Source organism: Marmota monax, unplaced genomic scaffold (assembly GCF_021218885.2).
Source record: "Marmota monax isolate L192 unplaced genomic scaffold, Marmota_monax_Labrador192_F-V1.1 WCK01_AAM20220418_F8-fsc00222, whole genome shotgun sequence".
Lineage (NCBI taxonomy): Eukaryota > Metazoa > Chordata > Mammalia > Rodentia > Sciuridae > Marmota > Marmota monax.
The window spans coordinates 1644983-1667994 of record NW_026694968.1 but is presented as its reverse complement, the minus strand read 5'-3'; the positions used below and the strand labels follow the sequence as shown (position 1 = coordinate 1667994).

Below are 23012 nucleotides of genomic sequence, written 5' to 3'. Positions count from 1 at the left end.
GTCTATTTATGGAAACTTTAAACACCAGAATTTTATTGGGAACTTGGTAGGACATAATTTTCCTCAATAACATAGTTAATAATTATTTAATGACTATGGAATAGCCACTTAGCCTCACAGAAAATTAACTGGAATTGTAGACTAGCACTTGAATTGTCTATGGTATGTGAAGGGACCCAACACCTTCATTGACCCATCAAGAATTTTATTCAGCCTGAGACATATGGCTGTGTTATATAGTACTAACTACCCATGCAATTCAACAATTAAGTCATGTATTCAAACATTTCTAAGTTTCTTTAAAGTTATAAAAACATTGTTATATACTGTGTATATGTATATTCTTATATTATCTTTTCTGGCTCAACTTTAATATTTAATATTTAATGGGTGATTATTAAAGAGTGAAAGAGTAGTGATGAAATTTAATTATTTTAAAGTTTAATGGCTTGATAACATCATATTCATAAAAATGGAAATTGTAGCCAATTTCTCTTTTATACCTGAGCCAGACAACAAGGGGTAGAAAAGATTCTCTTAAGCCACTTTAGTCCCAGCAGCTTGGGAGGCTGAGGCAGGAGGATCTGAAGTTCAAACCCAGTCTCAGCAACTTAGTAACTTAGTGAAGCCCCAAGCAACTTAGGGAGACCATGTCTCAAAACAGAAACAAAAACAAACCACTGGCTAGAGATTTGACTCAGTGGTTTTTTGGTACCCTGGTACAAAAAAAAAAAAAAGAGCTACTTTAAATATTTGTATCATGACATAAAACTGTGGTATATGTTTTAGTCAGTTTTTTTTCACTGCTGTGATCACAAGACCTGACAAGAACAATTTTAAGGAGGAAAAGTTTACTTGGGGGCTCACAGTTTCAGTTTCAGTGATGCAGAACATCATGGCAGATGAGTGAGTATGGTGAAGGGAAGCAGCTCACGTTATGATCAGAGAGAGAGAGAGAGAGAGAGAGAGAGAGAGAGAGACTCTCCACTTGCCAGATACAAAATATATACCAAAGGCATGCCCCAATGTCCACTTCCTCCAGCCACACCCTACCCACCTTCAATTAATCCCCATCAGAATATTAATTCACTGATTGGGTTAAGGCTGTAATAATCCAATCATTTCACCTCTGAATGTTCATGCATTGTCTCACACATGAGGTTTGGGGGGACATATCACATCCAAACTATAACAGAACGTAACTCTAACCAGAATGTTTCCTAAAGAGGCTGGGAGAAAAGAAGCCTTTTTATGCACTTCACTTCTGACTGGAACTACAGTACTCATATGAAATTTGGGTTAAATTAAGTATACAGATTACAAATTTTGTCTTACAAAAACAGAATTTGATCCCATTAAATCATAATCATAAATTTGTTTATGAAATTCAGACAAATTTTTTAAATTTTCATATTTAACTACCTATGTAATTTGTTGTTTTATCAGTCTATTTTTTATAAGACATGTAATATATATAATTGATTCTTCTTATTTATTCAGTAGACACTTATTCACCAGAGAAAAACCATAGCAGCAGTAAGAAAGAAAAGGTTAAATCTTGGAGCATGAACAATAAACTGTTTTGAGATCTTTATGTGCTTTAATTTCTCTAAATGCCTAAATAGTCTCTGGTGTACATGCAGGCATAAACTTTAGGTCACATTTTCATGTTTTTTAAAAGCCCTGGGGACTGAGCAGCACCACATGCTTCTGACCCCAGATTCCAAGTACCCAACCTGAGTACTTACTCTGGGCTCCACGAATCATAAATCTGACTTGGGAATTGCTTAGTTAACAACAAGCATTGTTCTGTGAAGTGGGAGTAGGTGAACTTGCCTGATATCCTTTGTTTATGCTCCTTGGGGTGCTGAAGGCTGTGCATTGTGCAGAAATTTAAGAGTGCACTGAAGAAAAGCCAGATACTTAATAATAAGGACAAAAACCATATACTCCTTTCTATTTTCTGTTTACATACAGAAAAGCATTGTTTGAGAAATGCATGTGGGTGAGGTTATCTGGGGTATCCTGCCCCTAAGACTCTGCTCCCACAGTCAAATCATTCATTCTGAAGCCTTAAGAATATAGCTTTGTAAAATTATCTGCTCCAATGATACATAATTTCATTAACCTTTCCTTTTGTTACATAGAATGAGCATTGTTTCCAGTAAGTATTTGTGGGAATAATGTGGCTTTCCAGGATGTCCATTACATATACAGATATCCAAAATACTGCAGAGCAAACGAATTTGGTAGTAAAATTCATATATGCCTACATGCATGCTAAATAATATATACTATAGTGTAATTGAAAAATATCTAATACTACTTCAAGGAAGACTCAGTTGCTACATAAAATAGTGATCTTAAATTTCTGCAAAAATTTTATAGTCATAATATCATGTAGAAATGAATTTATAACTTCTCCAGCTTGATGAAAAGATGTGTATTAAGGTGACATATCAGCTTATATTCAGTTATGAATTGTATGATTAGCAGTCATGTATATGTGTGGCAGGACGATCTCCCTGAACACATGTAAAGCTGAATGACTTCTAATAGTAGACTATGTTTACCTGTGGAGACACTTAGCACTGGCTCCAGCATCAGGGCGTGGAACCATGGCTCTTGGAGGACCTGCAATGTGTGACTCTGGTGATTCTCAATAGTAACAGAAGCCAGTACTTTTAGATTTAATTGTTTTATGTCTTTCATCCAATAAATATTCATTGAGGGCCTACTATACACATAACATAATGCTTTGAACATAATTTATTAAGAACACTTATATTCTTTGTATTTTATAGAGCATAACCATCTCTTTTTCAGACACCTGTTCCTATCAAGAAGTTGTCTGATTTCATTTTGTAATGAATTTCAAAGGTGTTATTTGATTCATTTAAGTAGCCTCTTGTTGTCAAAACTTAGTTTATATTAAAAAACCATGTCTTTTGTTCCATGTCAAAGTTAGAGGCCTATTGCATCTGGGCCTTTTGGCTGAGATCATGTGTAGTATCTTATTAGTTTAATAAGTTAGAGGCCTAAAAAGTAAAAAGTCTGGGTGCCTCACTTATCCAGGATAGAAGGCTTAAGGTGGAGCTAAGTCCTCAATTCAACTTTATGTCAAGAATGCAAAAGCTATTCCAAAAAGTTGCACTTTACCCTCTCTCTGAGGATTTCAATTATATCCTTGACAAACATTTTAATCTAAATTCTGTGTTGTGTATATTCCAACCTATGAAATTTGAGTTAGGGTATCTTCCAACTATAGAGAGATGAAAACATCTTAAGAAGATTTTATGAAAACTACAAGGAATTTTGTACAAAACAATGCAAAGCAGGTATAAGTCAAAACAAAATGGCACACATATCCAGTTCCAGCTACTTAGGAGGCTGAAGCAGGAAGATGACTTGAGCCCAGGAGTTCAAGGCTATTTGGTGCAACATAGTGAGACCCTGTCTCAAACAAACAAATAAATTTACTGGAGAATAAAATTGGTCAAACTCTATTTTTATATTATGTGCATATATGAATATGTAACCATGAATCTCACTATTATGTGCAATTATAATGCACCAATAAAAAGGAAAGGAAAAAAGCAAACAAAATAAACCCCCCCAGAAGAAACAACATGAATGCATACATGAGTTTGGCGAACATTTGTAAGTTCCCTTTATATGCTAGGTTCTATATGAAAGTGCAAAGATTAATAAGGCTAAAAGAAATGGCTCCAAACTTTGAGAAGCTCAGTTTGGTAGGAGGAGGAAAATCTGTAAACAAAATAGAATAAAGATTTTTTTAAGTGTTGAGTCTGTGTGAGTTAGGGCACAGGCTCTTTGAGGCAGAGCTCTCAGACTGTGTTGAGGGGGAGCAGGTCAGACCAGACAGCAGGGAGAGAAGGCTCTGGAAATGATCTAGAAGAACTGTGTTAGAAGAAGAGCTTTTCAATTTAATCTGAAACAGGCTTATTGATCACCCACAAAGACAGAGAAAGTTCCTGCCTTCATGGCATTTACAGTCTACAAGAGAGTGTAACATTAAGTCAGTATTTACCATGCAGTAAGAAAGAAGGGGACACAGGGGTGCTCCTGGGGCTTAGAACAAATGAGATGGACTCTGTGAGGCACAGCTGCATCCATTGTATTCCCTGCTACATTATTCCCTGAATCTGTGCCTGACACATGCTAGGTGCTCAGAATGTGCATGGGTTCATGAATGTATGCATGAATTAATAACTGAAACTGCTATGGGACCAAGAAAGAGGGAGCAAAGGTCTGGAATCATTCAATTGCCTGCTGTGTCATAGGATTAGAAAGCAGGGTAGAAAGTTGGAGGAGGTATGAAAAATAAGGCTTTGGAAGAAGATAAAGTCCAGATCCTGGAGTTAAATTTTGAGCTTATGATTCATAATGATGATCATCTGTGAAGGTTTTAAGCCAGAAAGAAAGGAAGGAGAGAGAGAGAGAGAGAGAGAGAGAGAGAGAGAGAGAGAGAGAGAGAGAGGCTGGAAAGAGTACAGAAAGAAAGAGGGAGAAAGATAAAGGGAGGAAGGGAGGTGGAAAAAGTGTGCCTTTCCACCCTACTGAAAATTCTAATTTAGTAGGTGGGAGTGGATGATAGTGATTATGTGTAATGTTCACCACTGGTTGAGAACCCGCTCTGGTAGTTTTCAAAGCATGATCTCTATACCAGAAGCATCGGCATCTCCTAGGAATTCATTAGAAATCCTATTTCTGGGTTCCATTCCAGACCTACTGAATTGCAAAATTTGGAAGTAGAGACCAACACTAGGTGATTCTGATGCTGAAATTTGAGAAACAGTGCTTGGAACATTGAAATTTTTAGTTTGGGGATTAATAGAGATGCTATGAATGAAAAAGATACATAAGACTTAATCTCCACAGTCCTCATATCCTCAGTGTAGTGTCTCTCCCTCCCTCCCTACCCCCACTTCTCTCTCTCTCTCTCTCTCTCTCTCTCTCCCTCTCTCTCTCTCTCTCTCTCCCTCTCTCTCTCTCTCTCCCCCGCCCCCTCTCTCTCAAACACACACACACACACACAACACAACTTTGTATAACAATGTACAAAATTCAATATATAGAGTGTTATAGGGGTACTAAGAAGGGGAGGACTATTTAATCCAGCCTGCCTCAAGTGGGTCATGGAGACAAGGGAGGAGGGAACAACGGAGCTATCTTAAAAGATGCCTAGATTTTAGCCATTAGAAGAGGGAGAGGGAGGGTGAGGATTTCAGTTATGAGAGTAAATGTGTAGAGCGTGTATGTCAAGAATCGCGATAAATAATTTGATGTTGTTGACATAGAGGCATGGAGATAATGCCTAACTCTGCATCCTAAGATCAGGAGGGATCCCCAAGGGGGTGAAATTCTATAAGATACCTAAGTCTCATCAGCCACATGCAAGGCTTTCTCTGGCAGTGGAGGAAGTCAGGCAATGTCTATAGGAATTTGGGAAGATATAGATGAGGTTTATATCTTATATCTAAAAATATGGGAATAAGTCACTCCTTAACATGCAAGGTTTTAGCATAAATTTCCATATCCAAACAGTATATATTGCTTATTTCCTAGTGTAATAGTCTGAATGAAAGGAACTTTAAATAGATAAAAGGCTGAAAGTTTGGCGGGCTAGATTTAGGAAAAGATGTACCTCTGGATTGGTGTGAAAGCACACACATACCCAAATGTATATAAAACATCCCCAAAGAGAAATTATATTGACAAGTGAAAATAAATAAATCAGAATTTAAAATATTGCTTGATTAAAGACCAACTTTGTTTCTCTAAATTAATTGAGCAATAAGATACATCAAGTAACTTTTACCACCTGAGAAGGGATGTAATCACCTTGGATTTCACTGCTGCCCTGTGATCTTTCTGATTTTCATTTCAGCAACAGGCCACAAGCATCTCTGGGTAACTGGATGAACATTCATGCTCACTCATAGTCTCTTTTTCTCTTGATCACTCTCTCTCTAACATGCATACACTGACCATTCTGAATATCTGCTCCATGGGTATTTTTGAAACATTGTTATATAAAATGTTTTCTTTGGGGTACACACCAGCCATATAAATGACGTTCTATCTCCTACATGTGCCAATGTTAAGATACCTAAGTCACCAGACAACTTAAATAAACATTTCCATCCTGTATTTGTACTTCCTTCTCCCAACTCTTGCCCTATCTTATTCTAATGAACATCTAGTTGATCAGTGTTCAGTTCAGGCCCTTTTTCCTATACCTCTGCTATTGTTAAATAGCAAGATCACAATGCAGCATATAGTCAAAAGGAGCAACAGGTAGGCAGACTTGGTGGTATGTGCCTGTAGACCAAGCTACCTAGGAGACTGAGGCAAGCTCAAAAATCACTTGATCCCCAGAATTCAAGACCAGACTGGACAACATAATGAGACCCCTGACTCAGAAAAGAAATGAAGGAAGGAAGGAAGGAAATAAAACAAAAGTGGAGCAAAAAGTACAGGGCTACTTCCCAAATAACTGATATTTTGATTACTGTGTGATTATTAAAATAGGTCTTTCCAGGTTCAAAGGAACAAACAAAATGTGACCAGTAGAAATAATTTGGGGTTATGATATTATGTTCTATTTTAAATTTTGTTTTTAGTTGTGGATGGACACAACATATTTATCTTATTTATTTATTTATTTTTATGTTTTGTTGAGTATCGAACCCAGTACCTCATATATGCCAGGCAAGCACTCTATCACTGAGCTATAACTCCAGCCCCGATATTATACTGTTTTAATGGGAAAATTCATTAAAATAACTGTAGACCTAGATAGTCTTCCACTATAGTGATCTAATACCAGGAGCCAACAAAGGGCAAGCCAGAGAGGCAGAAAACTGCTTTCTGGGGAAGTGAGACCTCAAATTAATAGTGATGTCAAATAATAATAATGTATAAATATAATATATGTGTTTATATATAAAAAAACTATATAAATGTATATAACAATGATGGGTTTCTGTACAAATTTCTGAAAGTTGATGGGACCCTTTGAAGAGGTAGAGAATGACAATAAGAAGACACCTAGGATAAACTTAATCTGCCAAGATTTAGTGTGCAGAGTTTAACTCTGTTCTTTAACATTTATTTCCCTATTTGTTCCCCCATCTTCTTCCACAAAGGATTTGAGTCAACTTACAAAAATATTGACAATAAAACAGAATAAATGTTTGACTGAAGTAATTTAGGCAAAAGTAAATTTGTGTGTGTGTGTGGTGCTGGGGATCAAACCCAGGGTGTTGTACATGCTGGGCAAGCACTTCACCACTGAGCTACATAACCAGCCCCAAAGTAAAATATATTCTATGCATGGCCTCAAGAAGGGCCATGATTTGGTGCTAAGCTTTTCACACCCAAAAGAAAATAATAAAATCCCATTCATCATCAAATTCTTAAGAGTATTAAAATTAAAAATAATATACATTAGGTAAAACACAAATTTTATCCCACTGAGACCTGGAGGAATTTCTCTTGTTCTTTAAGGAGAGGATGGGTATCTTTAATACTATATCTCTATAAGAGAAACCAAATCCCCAAAGCAGTTTTTTGATGTAGGGCTACAGAAGTGATGTCTAAGCATAATTCAGTAAAAGCAGTTCTGTAAGTAACTAAGCCTTTCAGTCTCAGCATTGGACTCTCTGGGTGGGGTCAGCCCCAGTGGAGGAGACAACATTGTGTTGAGAATGCTTCATATGACTTCTGCTACCAGGCTTTTATTAGAGATTGGGCAAACAGACAGTTAGTTTCAGTTTACTTATTTATTCTGTAACACAAAGAGTAAACATTCTCTATTACCTATGAAATCTTTGAAAATCAGTTGGACCCAGATAGATGAATCCAATGGGGTTAAATGTACTACTGGACCCATTTCTACTGATAAGATTTTATTTGTTTTTTCAACCCAGAAAGACCTATTTTACAAAAGGATGAGTTGCCTAACCCACACCAGTGTGCCAGGAGAAGGTCTGGATCTTGTGTCGCTTTAACATACAGATAGAAGATGATGTAAGACAGCTTATCTCTCGCTTTTTAAAGTTAACTCTTGTTTTGTCTTCTGAAATGCAGGTCCCTCAATTCTTTGCTCAAGTATTGATTCTAACATTTTTCAGAATGTTTCTTAGTTCTTTGGATTAGAACTTAGTCCAGTGTATTCTCTGAAAATTTGGAAAAGGGTTTTATTTCCTGACAGCCTAACAGAATCCTCAAAATATACCCAGAAATCTATTTTTAATTTTATGAATAATCCTGTTGGCTAGAATTTTATGGATTATTTTGGTACTTTATGCATTTTATTTCAATTATAGGTGTTTGTGGACAGATGGTCCATGAGAAAGTAGGGCCAGTTATTAGCAAGTTTGTAGGCATGATTTTATTTTTCTTTGACATTTTCACATGTACATGGGTATATATGAAAATTGAGAAAATTACTGCTGGAAAGAACTCCATATTCCTTTTTATTTATTAATGGCAAAGGCAGGCTGCTTTTCTCATGAGGAAGTTGCTCATGAATTTTCATTCAAAATAGTAAATTAGTGTCCACACTTTAATATGTTTAGAGTGGAAAGGGATTCTGCATGCAACTGCGCATATCAGATTCCATGTCTGGAAAGCTAAATTTTATTCTTTAATGATATTATGATTGGGCTAGGTGCCACTGTTATATATCTCTCTTCTTGCTTACATCCCACATGAAGTAGAGGATGATGGGAAATTCTGATCTATTATTAGCATTTTACTTCAGGAAAACACTTAAACTATATTTTTGCAAGATTTTTTTACCACTCCCTTTAGTTTCTTTTTTGAAAACCAGAGGCAAACTTCCCTGCTCAAATAATGTGAACAGTGAATACTTAGTGAATATTTGGGGAAAGAATCAATATGCTAAAGAAGCTAGGAAAATTGGATCATTTAATAGAACTCCCAGTATAGGCAAGGTGGTATTTCAGGAACCAGCCTGATGTTTTTAGATGTGTTAGTGTGAAATGAACCATTAAGCATATAAAAGATGGATATTTAAATTTGTGTGTGTGTGTGTGTGTGTGTGTGTACATACTCAGCCTGAGGTAGAAAAATTGTGAGGACTTTTTTAGTGTTATCTTTTCTTCAACCAATAATTGCTCTATTTTGATGATTTCTTAATTTGGTTGTCTGTTTTAATCAAAATTCCTCAGTGGGCCAAGCTGAAACCTCCCATATTCACACACACCTCCCATTGATTTCACTTGGGTGAAACTTTATCGTTTAAGCAAAGTTTAAGTTGAAATGTTGAGTTAATGATGCTCACTTTAAATACCAAAGGCTGAATGCATTTATGTATTCAAATACTTAGCTAGTCAAACATAACTCCCACCAGGGTTTAGAAGAAGAGTTATTTCTTAAACTATGCCAGCCTCACAAATAATATATTGCCATCCAATCTTAGAAAATGATACTAAATTTTTACTATTTTGTTTCTTTGATGAGAAGCCCTAGAATCTTTTTTAACCTTGAAGTAGCATGGTAGAATGGTGGGCAATATGCTAGGAAATACTTGGCAATCATCCATAGTAGTTATGCCCAAACTTACAAACACTAAAGAAAATATTGCACATCTATTGCTCCATAGTCTTGATTATAACATTAAAACATTGAAAATTCTTTATTTTTCTAACAAAAACTGACTTTGAGTTAGAATATGTTTTTCTCCTCATGATTAAGCTTTTAAATTTTCTAAAATGAGGATATTATACCTCCAATGGAATGTCTAACTCTTGGGCTGCAGATGTAACTCAGTGGCTAAGGACTTTCCTAGCATGAATGAAGCCTTGGGTTCAATTCCCATTACCACAACAAACAAACAAACAAAACCTTTCTCTTTTACTGTAAACCTATTTAAGATCAGGTATATGGTAATTTTAAGGAAATATATCAAAAAGAATACAAGTTTGGCAGTGTGTTTGCTTTTATATCCACTTTATGAATACTCTCTATGAGAGTATATTTGAATTTACCACTTTTGTAAAGAATGTAACATATTTGTAGAATACCTAAAAGGTATGCTTTCAGACCTTTGAAAGTCAGAGATCACATGATAATGTTTGAGTTGATGTAATAAACCCAAACACAATTACAAAGTATGTTTTATGAGGAAAGTCATTCTAAAAGAGTAATTTATACCCTCACATCCCCTAAGATTCCCAGCTACTTGCCACAATGTCAGTTGCCTCTCTTCCTTCTAAAAAGAGGGACCTAGGGCATTTGTCACTAGAAATTCAAGAGCAGAATCTGGTTCTGAATTCAGCTGATAGAATAGGTGTATTCTTTGATGTGATATCAAGCTGCTAACTAGTTATATAGTACCCTTGATAAATTCATTCATCTGAGTGGAAACAATGGTGCATGCCTATAATCCCAGTGGCTCAGGAGGCTGAGGCAGAAGGATTGTGAGTTCAAAGCCAGCCTCAGCAACTTACTGAGGCCCTATACAACTTAGTGAGACCCTGTCTCTAAATAAAATATTAAGGTTCAGTGGATAAGTGCCCCTAGGTTCAATCCCCTGTACCAAAACAAACAAACAAAAACAAAAAAAAGTTCACTCATCTATGATCTTTTCTATTTACTTGTATAGTAAGTAGCTAGCACTTTTCTAGAAGGCATTGTATTTTATAAAATCACTTGAAAAACATATTACCTTTGCAGAAATAGGAAAGTTATCTGCTTCCTTACTTGAGCAGTTTTTTGAAATAATGTGCATATAAAATTGTGGCCATTTCAGAAGCTTTCACAAAAATCAACAAAGAAATTTAGTAATTTACTTCTAATTTGCCACAAAGTTAAATACTTGATCTTCAAAAAAATCTCAGGCCTTTTCCAGATTTTCAAATTAACACATAGCCAAGATTATCAGGAGCAAATTATTTTTTAAAGAGTTTTTATCTTCTTATATCAGAACTTTGTAAGCATTTGTTATTTGGAATATTGCTGTTGATTCTATACTGATAAACCAAAATATGGTACCAAAGTATTTACTGTATCTAGCACATTAAATATCAAACCTGAGTATTTTTAGCTAGGATGAAAACAGACTAGACTAGAAAAAATGGTGAGTATCTGTGTTAGGCTCATTAACTGCTTGCTGGATCAAGTGTAGGCTGTCTGAGAACTCTTGGTGCTTTCATCTGAAAGAAATGTCTTTTGTTCTCAGGTCCTCAATAAGGAGAAAAATAGAAAGGAGCAGCTCAATATATATGAAGGCATGGTAAAGAGCCTGTGGAAAAAATTTCCATGGTTCAGAGTATTTTATTATCCTGCATATACTTTTCATTTATTTGAAATTTATTCATTAATAATTATCTTATTCATAAATCTCCTTTAACTTTCGTGTAGAATGAAAGGCAACTAATTAATTTGAGTATCCACTACTTATAATTATTTTAAGTAAGCATATGTGCCATTACCATATACTGAACATAAAATCTCACCTACAGAATGAGTGAAAGTCTATGCATGTTGCTCTGATTGCTTTGGCACTAGATTTGGAGAATGAGATAATATTGTCTCCATCACTCACTGCTCTTTTAAGTCATCCTTGCCCTACTGAAAGTTTTTGATTTCATCATCTACATTAATTCATCATAATCACCAGGTGCTATGCTGGACACTGCAGGTGCAAAGATAATAAATTTGTCCCTTGCCTTTGACTTACTTAGTCACGATCAAAGTTTTCTTCTCTACTATAAACATACAAAAAGAAAATGAGCTTCTTTATGTTCTCGTGCTGATTGATAATTTTAGTGATACATCTTACACTCATATTCCTGGGAAAGCAAGAAAAAAAAAAAAACTTGCTTTAAGATTGGAGTTGAGCCTAAGCATGGTGGTGTATGCCTGTAATCCTAGCATCTTGGATGGCTGAGGCAGGAGGATCTTAAGTTTGAGGCCAGCTTCAGTAATTTAGGGAGGCCCTGAGCAACTTAGCAAGATACTGTCTCAAAACAAATAAGAGTAATAATAAAATGGGCTGGGAATATAGCTAAGTGGTAAAGCATCCCTGGGTTTAATCCCTACAACAATAATATAAAGTTCAGAGTTCAGGCTCTTAAACACATGATTACTTCTCTAATTAATTATCATTCTCTGTAGAGAATAATCTCTCTAAGGAACAATTTCTTGAGATAATGCTCAATTTTTCAGATTTCCTGTTCCTCTTCATTCTTTTCTCCAAGATGATATCTGAGCAAATAGGTGTTCATATGACTTTGTGGTTCTGGGGTACTTTCAGATCCCCTAGTTTAACACTGTGCTTGGGTACAGGCTAATGGATTTGTTGAAATGGGTCTTATGCAGGCATATAAGGTAGAGGGCTGTGGCTGGTCCAGTTTTTGTTATCTCTTGCTCAGTTAGGCCCCAGTGGAATCTTTTCCTGACCAAGCTACACCTCAGCCCTCACTGGCCCTCCCAGCTCTCTTGAGGTCTAGCTACAAAGACTACCTGATTGTCCTTGGTTTTTGTGCTTTTGCTGCCATGGCAATGCCTCTGACAGTTTTACCAGGTGAACTTTTAGGAATCTTGGAGTCTTTCCTTGGGGGAATCAGAGAATGGTGGTATTATGCCAGATTCGTGGGACCCCAATAGATCTCCAGGGGCCGAATCCAATGCAATCACACAAGAATCTTTATTGCAAACTCAAGCCTGGACTCACAACCGTTCCTGACACAGTGGTCCTTTGTTCAGTGAGATTTTATAGGTTTTGGGGGGATACTCTATGCGTCACAACATCACACAGCAAATCATTCCATACCATGGGAAAGTCAAACAACAACTCTTAACATTGATTAGCACATTCACTGGTTAGAACAAGTTGGGTAGGGTGATTGGTTAGTACAAGAGAGGGATTCGTTTGAACTGATTGGTTTAGGCCACCAGGGGTGTACATGCTAAACTACATGGTTTCCCAACATGTTATCAACCACCATAAACTACTTGGGGGTCATCTGGCATTCCAGGTATTTTTCCTGTCTCATGATGATTGGAGGTTGCTATGGGTCTTCACCTAGCCTAACTGAGTCTGGGACACCTGGTGCCACAGACCTCTCCTGTTATTTATAGACAAACAACTCAGCAGGGTGGCTATGTGCCCAGGAGTGCTCTGTGGGTTTTTCCAAGGACCAGGGTCATGCCCCCTTCCTTGGACAGGCTTTGCTCTGAGGTAGAGGCTGGTTTCTCAAAAATGGAGTCACATTAGTTTCTCAGTTGCAAAGGTAGTCCTAACCAAAATGCTTTCCCATGCTCTAACTATAACATCTCTACTCCACTTTATTGTAAGGACATCCTATAGAGTAATCTCACCCTAGAGTTCCAAGTAGGAAGTGCAGCTGACATTTTTGTGCTTTTGGCTTTCCCCTCTAAATCTTCAGCAAAGAGGAGAGGATACACATTAGAGTACCTGTTCCTCCTGCCTTCATTGCCTTCTTATTCTCCAAGTCCACTGAATTAAAAAGAGTGAGCTTTTCCCTTTACTTTTAATATTCCTCCCGATCATACTTTTCTAATTTTGTGGGTGCCATTTCACTTTTCCCGTGTCTTTATGGTTCAAATATGGGAAGGTGAGAAGCAAGAGAAATGGTGACCATAATTCAGGAGGCATTTCTAAATGGTTAAACCTGTTGTGTCAGCAAATGCTTATTAGTCACTCCTTATTAGTCACAGCACTAATAAAGAAAGACTGGTGGTTTATTTGCCACATTATAGTGATTGGTTTTGTTGTTGCTGCTGCTGCTGCTGCTGTCAATTTTGTTATTGACATTGCTACTCATCCATGACAATAAGTTGTAGTATTTTGAAACAGAGAACTAGTTCAGATTTCACTTGGATACTAGAAGTCCTTGCTACTCAAAGTGTGGTTGGTCTCTGGGCCAACAACATTGCCAACACTTGTTAGAAACACAAAATCACAAGCTTTCCCCACCCCCAACTACAGAATCAGTACCTTCATTTCAGTAAGATTCTCAGTTGTTCCATGTACATATTTAAGTCTGAAAAACATTGCTCTAGGCTACCATAGCCTTAATAAAGGTTATGACAACATTATCTATACCTAGCATTGGCATTTAATAAACACTTATGGATCAATTCAATATGTTAGCCACCCTTTCCTTGGGTGCTTATGTTCCTGGCCAAGGATCTTTATTTGATGGTAAATAATTAAAATAAAATAGACAGTTCCAGATCCAGTTTCCCTATCACCAGGCACATCTTAATTTTTTGACAGATCTATTAAGGTAAACTATAAGTTATTAGAAGTGGAGAGTCATTTTTTATAAAGTAGTCTAACATATATAGAGAAAGGAAAAAGGTAGTTATTCAATATTCAACTGATAAAACGAAATTCCTACCTGAGGCTCCTGCTGCATTAGTACCGATAGCGTTTTGCTCAGTTACTGTTTGATAAAACTGTAGTACTTCTTTTAGGAGGAAGATTTGGGGTGGGGATAGAAAAAGTCATAGTTTTTCATCCTGAATTTTCATTTTCTGATCACAGTGTTTTAGAAGAATCTGGGCTTTACTTATTCACCAGGCTTTCAATAGAGAATCACATTAATCCTGTTAAGCTCCTTATTCTAATGATTTATTTTGTTGAAAACCATAGTGATCCTCCTTTGAATTTTAATGATTACTGGCTATTCAAAGATTCATTGTTTTGACTTCCTGTCCTTACCTTTGTTTCCTACATGTCTGTGGGGAACACCTGTCTAATACTGGATCTGCCACTGGTTCTCACTGGCTTACCAGAGTCACTCAAGCCTATCTCTGAGTGTTAAGTTGAAATGCTGGCTACTCATCCATGACAATAAGTATAGGATATATATTTGCAGAGATAGGCAGATAGACAGCAGAAGGACAGATAAGTGATTGAGTCATTTTCCAGTGAAATAAACATTTGGGATCTGATAATATCTTATTATCACTGTAGAAATATAAGTCAATATTCTTAATCATAAATTTATTGAGATGCATTATCTATGGAAAATCTAGTAGATGGGAAAGTGTTTCAAATTTTGAAGGTTTTGTTCTTACCCAAATTTCTGGACCATGAAACTGTCAACAAATCACTGATCCTCTGTTTCTCAGTCTGTTAAATGGCAGTATTCTTTTTCAAAGACATGGTCATGGTCATTTTGTTCATGTGCTACAAACCTTCAGAAAGATGGAAATAACCATGACATGTCTCAGGTATGAGCATTGGAATTACATGTTTCATTTTAGAATCTAGAGATGTCAGTGGTACAGCCTTGAGTTCCTATTTTGTCCACTGTGTAACCACACAGAATTTTTCCCTTCTCTTTTTTATAGGTATCACCTAGGAACATCATGATTTTTCAAGAATATATTATTCTAATATGAGATTTTAACAACTACACTGTATTTATGCATAATACATTTTGTGCCTTATCTTCAGGCTTCTGGACTTTGATTCAGAATATCAGGAGCTCTGGGATTGGCTGATTGACATGGAGTCCCTCGTGATGGACAGCCACGACCTGATGATGTCAGAAGAGCAGCAGCAGCATCTTTACAAGGTTAGAGCTACCCTTCCTGCCTTTACCTTGCTGTGGAAGATCTGATTAGCCTGACAAGTCTCTCTCTCACAGGATATCTTTGCGTTCATTGTATGTATCATGGTGTCTATTAGAATTCCCTTCCCTGTCCCCAAACTCATTTCCATCCCTTGTGTGCTGACAGGCTGCACCGACATCATAATTGCAAGAAAGTTCCCTTTATCACATTCTATTTGGTGTAATTCTATGGAAGGACAAAGATTTATCTTCAAGATGAATAGCAATAAATGAAACTGCATTAATAAATAGACTAAAACAAAACGAAGGATAAATGGACTGGTAACATTTAACAAAATGTATTTTGATTGGAGCACTCAGGTGGATTCTTTCCACCTCTCAGATCTTTCCTGAGAAAAAAGAAATTTGCCTTCAGTTTGGTTTGTTATTGACATAGTATGGAGCTCATCCAATTTAATGTTTATTAGTGATACATAGAGAAGACATGGTCATATTAATTCAATACATTTTCATGTGATTTAAGAAAACTGGTTTAGAACCCACATATTGATTGCAGGCAATCCATCTGATAACTATCTATATTGTTTCTGTGTCTGCTAATTCACCCTTAGCCTAATATGTTTTACCAGTTCAATTGAAATAGTCTTAGAAGTTCGTACAAAACAACCATAGTGATTTTGACTGAAAAAATGGTTGCAAGATTCACAGTGCCTGAAAAAGCTGTCAGAGAAAGAAGAGGGACTTTCCACTGAAATATCAGACTGCAGTAAATCTTCCTCATTTAGGCAATTTTTATTGGAGTAATTCTGACAGTTGTCATCCTTGAATTGCTTTGAGCATATGGCATATTTCAAAGAGCAGATTGTGAATCATAAAAAATAAAATTAATAACTAACCACAGAATCAGCAACAGTATAATGACAGGAAACAACTACCCTCTAGCTTTTCAAATTTTCTTATAGAATAAGAAGTACATTCAAGGTCAAATAAAAGTTGTCTTCTTTCTTCTCCAGTTTTAGTATTCTAAGTTACCTTTCTTTAATAATATATTTTAATGTGTGCCTCCTCTAAATAGAGATATTTATACTTTTCAAGAGTCTGGTTGACTTTAATTAGTGTCCCTTGGGAATCACCTTAGTTAAGAGAAGATATAAGCTCCCCAAGGACTCAGCACATGGGGACACTTAACCCTCTAAAGAATTCTGTCCAACATTGATTAAGTTTGTTGACTGTTAGCTGTGTCCTGTATGGATAACTGTCCACATTAATAACAAAGCTATCCAATGCATCTTCTGGCATAACATATTGTTAGAGTAAAGCTAGGTAATTTCACATTTCATATCAGGATCAGGAATTACATATAAAATGCTTATAAATATATATTAATTTAGTGATAGAAAAATATTTTATTCCTAAGCCATTGTCTCAGAAATTATTGCACTCATGATGCCAAATAACATTTCTTTTCTTCTTGATGCATTTTGTATTTTGCGTATATGCCACTATTTTTTCAGAAACAGTACTATTCTTTGTCAAAATCACATTCATATAATTTACATCACAATTAATAGGAAATCATTGAACAAAAAGTGCAGTCTTCTTTTTCTTGTGGTTTCCTTGTAAGTGCTTTGCCTGAGAATTCCTATTCTGCCACATTGAAGGCCATTATTCCACCCACTCAGTACTTCTGGGGTATAGTATTTTTCCAGAGAGTTTCTATACTATGTTTTTTTCATTTGTGACTCATGTCCTGTCACCATCGTTCTGCTTTGAGGTGCTCAACATAGACCAGCACTAACTTTTCTTTGAGTTATAAGCAAAATCAAAGATTGAGTTAGAAACCAAGGGCAGATACTACAAGTCTGTACTATCTTTCTCTATGAGAGCCCAGAAAATATTCCAGAGTTTTGGAAACCTCCAAAGCAATCCTGAGGATATAGACTCAGGACTCATATAGAACGTAGGGTGCCTCCTGAATTAGAAAAACTGATTGAAGAGAATTAATTTCAGTTCTTCCCAAAGAATCCCCAGGGATTCCCAGGTTAGGTCAACATTTTCAATATCCCATTCCTCTGTTTAAATCTGCTTTTCCAGGAATCAGCTAAACTGATGACTTGGGGGAGGGGAATTTGTAGCCTATTGATCAAAGAGACCCCTGAAGGAGTAAAGCTTCTCAATTGGTCCCCAGGCCTTCCTAGGTTTTAAATACCATTTGAGACTGCCTTAACTGTCTTTAATCATCATATTTGTTGGCCTCCAAATATATACATGTTTGATCAACATTTCTTATTAAGAGCATAATTGAGGAGCTGGGTTTGTGGCTAAGGGATAGAGCGCTTGCCTAACACATCTGAGGCACTGGTTTCTATCTTCAGCATCAAATAGATAGATAGATAGATAGATAGATAGATAGATAGATAGATAGATAGATAGAATAAAGTTATTATGTCCATTACAACTATTTTTTTTCAAAAAAGAAGTTATTTTAAAAGAAAGAGCATCATTGATTTTTTAAGGTTTTTTTTTCAGTTGTAAGTGGACATAATGCCTTTATTTTTATTTATTTATTTTTATGTGGTGCTGAGGTTCGAACTTAGTGCCTCACCCACACTAGGCGAGCACTCTACCACTGAGCCCCAACCCTAGCCCCAAAATCATTGATGTTTAAGGCAACTTTTTATCAGTTTGTAGTACCATCCCTTGTACTACAGAATATTTTCTAGTCATGTTTCCCAGTCATTGTCACAACTCAACAGGACCCAAACCCATTTCACAGCATTTCCAGTTCATCCTAACCTATTTATATCATCTTCACTTCATAAAATACTTTTTAACACCAACACAAATGCCTTGCACTTGTATTCTATACATATGAACTCTATATAGTTGATACTGAGCTAATAGTTGTTGAATTAAAAAAAAAATTAAGGGATTAGAGATATAGCTAAATGGCAGAGCACTTGTCTGGCATGAGTTAAGGCCCTGTGTTCAATCCCCAGCATGAAAAGGAAAAAAATAATTTACAATTAGAAATGAAGCTGCTGATACCTGATATAAGTGAAAGAATGATGGTGAAACTTTTAAGGGAGATCTTCAGCTAAGCAAACGATGGAAAAATCTTCAGGAAACTATGAGCTAGGACTGAATCATCAATCCTGCTCTTACTGCATTGGAACCTTTGTGCTCTTCCTGGGTTACTGTATTTCATCATCCAACTCCTTTTCTGGCACTGATCCTTATGTCTAGACCCATGTCTATGTATGTGTACAGTCCCAAGTTGATCCCCCAAGGTATACATTTAGAAATGTCATGTTAAAAAAAATCTAATAAGATTTTCTACTGGTCACAGAAAGTAAAGCTTATTTGCTATTTTTGGCATTGTGTATTATTTTCTTGACTATCTATTTTTATATTCTTGTCTCTGCTAGAAAATCAAATGACCTTAACTCCTAGATATGGAACTACAGATAAATACCCCAGACTATCCATTCAGCAGACCTCCTAAGTGAAGCACTTGTTGCCTGCCCAAAGCCTGCAAAATACATAGAAACTCATAGAGAAAAATAATATTTAGAAATCTTAATACTACATTGAGCTGTATAGAGCATATTCTCTTTAAACCATTTCTTGTTATTTTCCGATATTTAGATGTTTAAGACCTTTTTCCTAATTAATTTTAAACTACAGGATTTTGAGAGCAACTTAATTCTTACTAAAAATTAATCATTCTTTTAAATATATTTTCTTCCTAATTTGGAGACGTTGAACTATACTACCAACATCTTCCCTATCCCCTCTCTGTCGTACTCTATATCTGAATAGTAACTTTCTGTACCAATTTTCTAATAAACTTTGGCAGTATCGTCATCCTAGAAAATATAAACATCGTCCTTTTTCATTTCTTCCTTCCTCAGTCTGTGGATCACATCCAAGGATAATTTGCTCCCACTCTCTCACTTTCTTTCTCGTCATTCTTTCTACCTTCCTAAGTAGGACAATTTAATTTGTCAAAAGTAACCACTGTGATTTTGAAAGTTCAGCTCCTATTTGGACTAGAGTTACAAAGCCAGAATTCATAATCACAGGGAGCTGTCACTCTGCTAGTCTGTGTGTGCATTAACTATTAATGGAGAAATATTTAAAACCCACTTGCAAAGGAAAAGCTCAATTTTTTCATTTCTACAGATCAAAGGTGGCATTATTCTTGGACTCAGGGAAGCTCAATCACCTCCTCCTCCATCCTATAAATTTTATAGACTGAGTGACCTGGAAGTATCAATGAGTGGAGAATTGTATCTCAGGCTGCTTCTGGCTGCTGTCAGTGATATATGTGGTCCCTGGCAATCACAGCTGGCTTTGTAGTGTTTTAAGGAAGTGCCTTCTCAGGGACTCCTTATCTATGCACAGAGTAGTACTGCCAGTTCTCTGCTACCTACAGAGCACAGATTGCAGAGCTCCTAGTGATCCTGGGTCGGTAGGGGATTCCAGAGTCCAAAAGTTAATTTCAGGGGCCAAATTAAGAAGTTGATTCCTGGTAATTATTGTTCTCATCAAACAAGAATTGTTTTCAGATGGTATGAAGCTCATTACAACAACACATTTATATATTTGTTTATTGAATGAATTCCTTACCTGTTCCTTATCAATAAAATATTAGAGTATATGATTTCCAAGGAGTTAAAGCTTAAAAATAGTATGAAATAAGTATCCACTTCAACTAAGACCTTTATGATTGCAGGAAACTTATACTGAAAATTGTACATTTAATTTTAAGGTTAGTTACTTATATGGTTCTGCATTTTATGGGAAAAATGAAAGTTTTCTGTGTGTTCCTCCATAGATATAAGTAGTATACAAACATGTCCTATGTGTAAAAGGAAAGGGACCATTCACTTTGCATAATACAATGGTTATTAAACATATTAAATATATTTTTACCTTGCTATGAATTTGAGATTAGGAATCCACATGAAAATAATAAAAATATTTCAAGAATATAGCTAGTGGTGCATGCCCATAGTCTCAGCTGAGACAGGAGGATCGCTTGAGCCCAAGTGTTCAGGAACAGCCTGGGTAACATAGTAAGACCCCTTCTAAAACAAACAAACAAACAAATCAGAACTAGGGAAAATATAGAGATTAAAGGCTATTTCTGCGAGAAGAGTTGATATGTCTACATATAGACTGTAAGGCCTTATATGGCCCATAAAGATGATCTTAAAGTTTGAGTTTCCTCATAATGAAAACAAAGAGGGAAATGTGCTCAGTTACACAGTTTACTTTTTCTGTGAGAAAAAAAGCATAATAACTTCCTTTGAGAAAATTAACTTTATTTTGAAATTTAGATATGAAAATATTTTTAGGCTTTTTATATAGCTTAGAATAATATAACAGGCAAATTTTGAACAGAATAGTTCTTATAGGTAAATGTGTAACCATAATACTTCTAGCACATGAACTAAATATTTTTCTCTGTATCCATTGCCAGGTAATATTCAGAGACTTTTGAGTACAACTCACACAAAAAGTTGGCTCCTTTCAATGATAGTTTGACCAGGTGGGATTATTAAAGATAGGATGTCAACATTGTATGTTGGAAAAGAAGAGAATATTTGAAAAGTGAGAGGGAACTATAAGCATTGGGAGGGGGGCAGTTAAAATCAGTTAATTCAGAGTTAATCAAACAGAAAAGAGCACAGAAATGAATTAAAATAGCAGGTGGATAGGCAAATAGGTAAGAAAATGCTAAAAAAATACAAATAAATTTAAAAAACTAAGCAGTGAAAGAAAAATTGGCTTAGAAAGAAATAGTTATCAGAGGAAAGGATAAATTTTAAAGGAGTAGAGGAAAATATTACTCTAGAGAATTTGGGTATGTGTTAAAGGCAAACATCATTACTTTTAAAAGAAATGTATATGGAATACAATTAGATATTTTGAAGAATAAGAAATATAGAGTAAAAAGAAGATAAATGGGATATCATTGGCTTCTTATTTTATCACTATTGATGCCAAAATGATGTTGTCATAGCTATGAACTGATTATAGAAAACAGATTAATCATGCTATGCCTATATTTTATAAATTCACAAATTTCAACCCTCTGGAATGGATTGCTTTCATTTTGTTCTGGACTGAATTGATCTAAATAATTTCAGATGTGTCTTGATACCTTTGTGACAGAACTTTAACTTCTAAAAATGCAATGCTATCTGCTTTATATAGTCCAGGTCATAGTAGCCAGCCTTAAAAAAAAAATCCATTAACTTTAGGCTTTTTTCATATATTAGTATATAGAATAGAAATATGCATCAAAAGTTAAATTCTGTTAATTAGATCTTATATTGGAATTTCAGCACCAAGTTTTACATCTCTACCTTGATTGTTCAAAATTAAACAAATTATTAGTTATTGAAGCAGTCCAGGTAAAAGTGTGCTAGATATATCAAGTGCAAGAACTTAATGATAATTTTTACCTCTTTCCCAGGAGATTAATTGTATAGCCTAATTGTATGTTAGATTAAAACTCCATTAAGATAAGAATATGCTTATAATCATTATAATATTTCAAATAACATTATCTAGTCATATTTTAAGTGATCAGAATGGAAAAACCTAGGCTCTCTCTACTACTATCTAGAAATGAATTTGTTGTTCCATTTTTATTAAAGTTCAAAAGTCCTTAGATTAACTGTTATGCTAATTTGAGCTTTGATGAATCAATGGTATGAACACTTGAATATATTTATCTTTTCCTTTTCTTTTCAGTGTGAGAGAGGGTAAAACATCCTCCAATGTTTGTTTAGGAAAAGAAAAGGTAGATGAACGTGGTTTCTGAATGTCACATGAAACGCCTTTCATGCTGGATTTTATAATTCCTATTTGAATCGCTTTTTAAAAAAGAAGGGAGAAAAAAAAAGATGCTAAGAGAATAGGATGCCAAGAAATAGTTGGCTCTGTGTATGGAGGGGCAAGGAAGGGAAGCCCCGCCAGCAGTTTTTGTCTCTAGTGGGTGAGCTACTGTCCGGAAGGTGCGTTGGCTCTCTGAGCTGGCCTCTGCAGCATTGTGCTGCTCCCTCTCTCCCTGGCCTGGCCGGCTCTGGCCTGGAGTGGATCAAACAAGCCGTGGGGAAAGTTCCCTCATTTGCATCACTTCTAGACAGCCCTGTCGTACTCTTTGCTGACAGGAAATCACTGTCTTTGTCACCTTTTCTCAGGGCCCTCCTTTTGGCAGAGATGGGCCATGTGACCAGCTTAATCACAACAACAGGGCTGGCTCAGGACTCAATGACATGTTTTCCTCAGCACTTCAATAAATGGGGTAAGGGAGTCAGTAGGAAATGACTACATTAATTTTAGAGTGAAAAGATAATTAACACTTGAAGGACTAATGCTACAACCTATGGA

The 23012-nt window shown here is 35.9% G+C and overlaps 1 protein-coding gene across 5 annotated transcripts in view; it reads left to right on the top strand.

Moving 5' to 3' along the window:
* Nucleotides 1-23012, top strand: part of Akap6 (A-kinase anchoring protein 6) — a 589717-nt gene that overhangs the window by 452636 nt on the left and 114069 nt on the right. For all 5 annotated transcript variants that reach the window (XM_046427476.2, XM_058573661.1, XM_046427475.2 and 2 more), the window contains one exon: nucleotides 15488-15608. In XM_046427476.2, the coding sequence (XP_046283432.1) occupies nucleotides 15488-15608 (121 nt within the window). The remainder of the gene's footprint in view (nucleotides 1-15487; nucleotides 15609-23012) is intronic.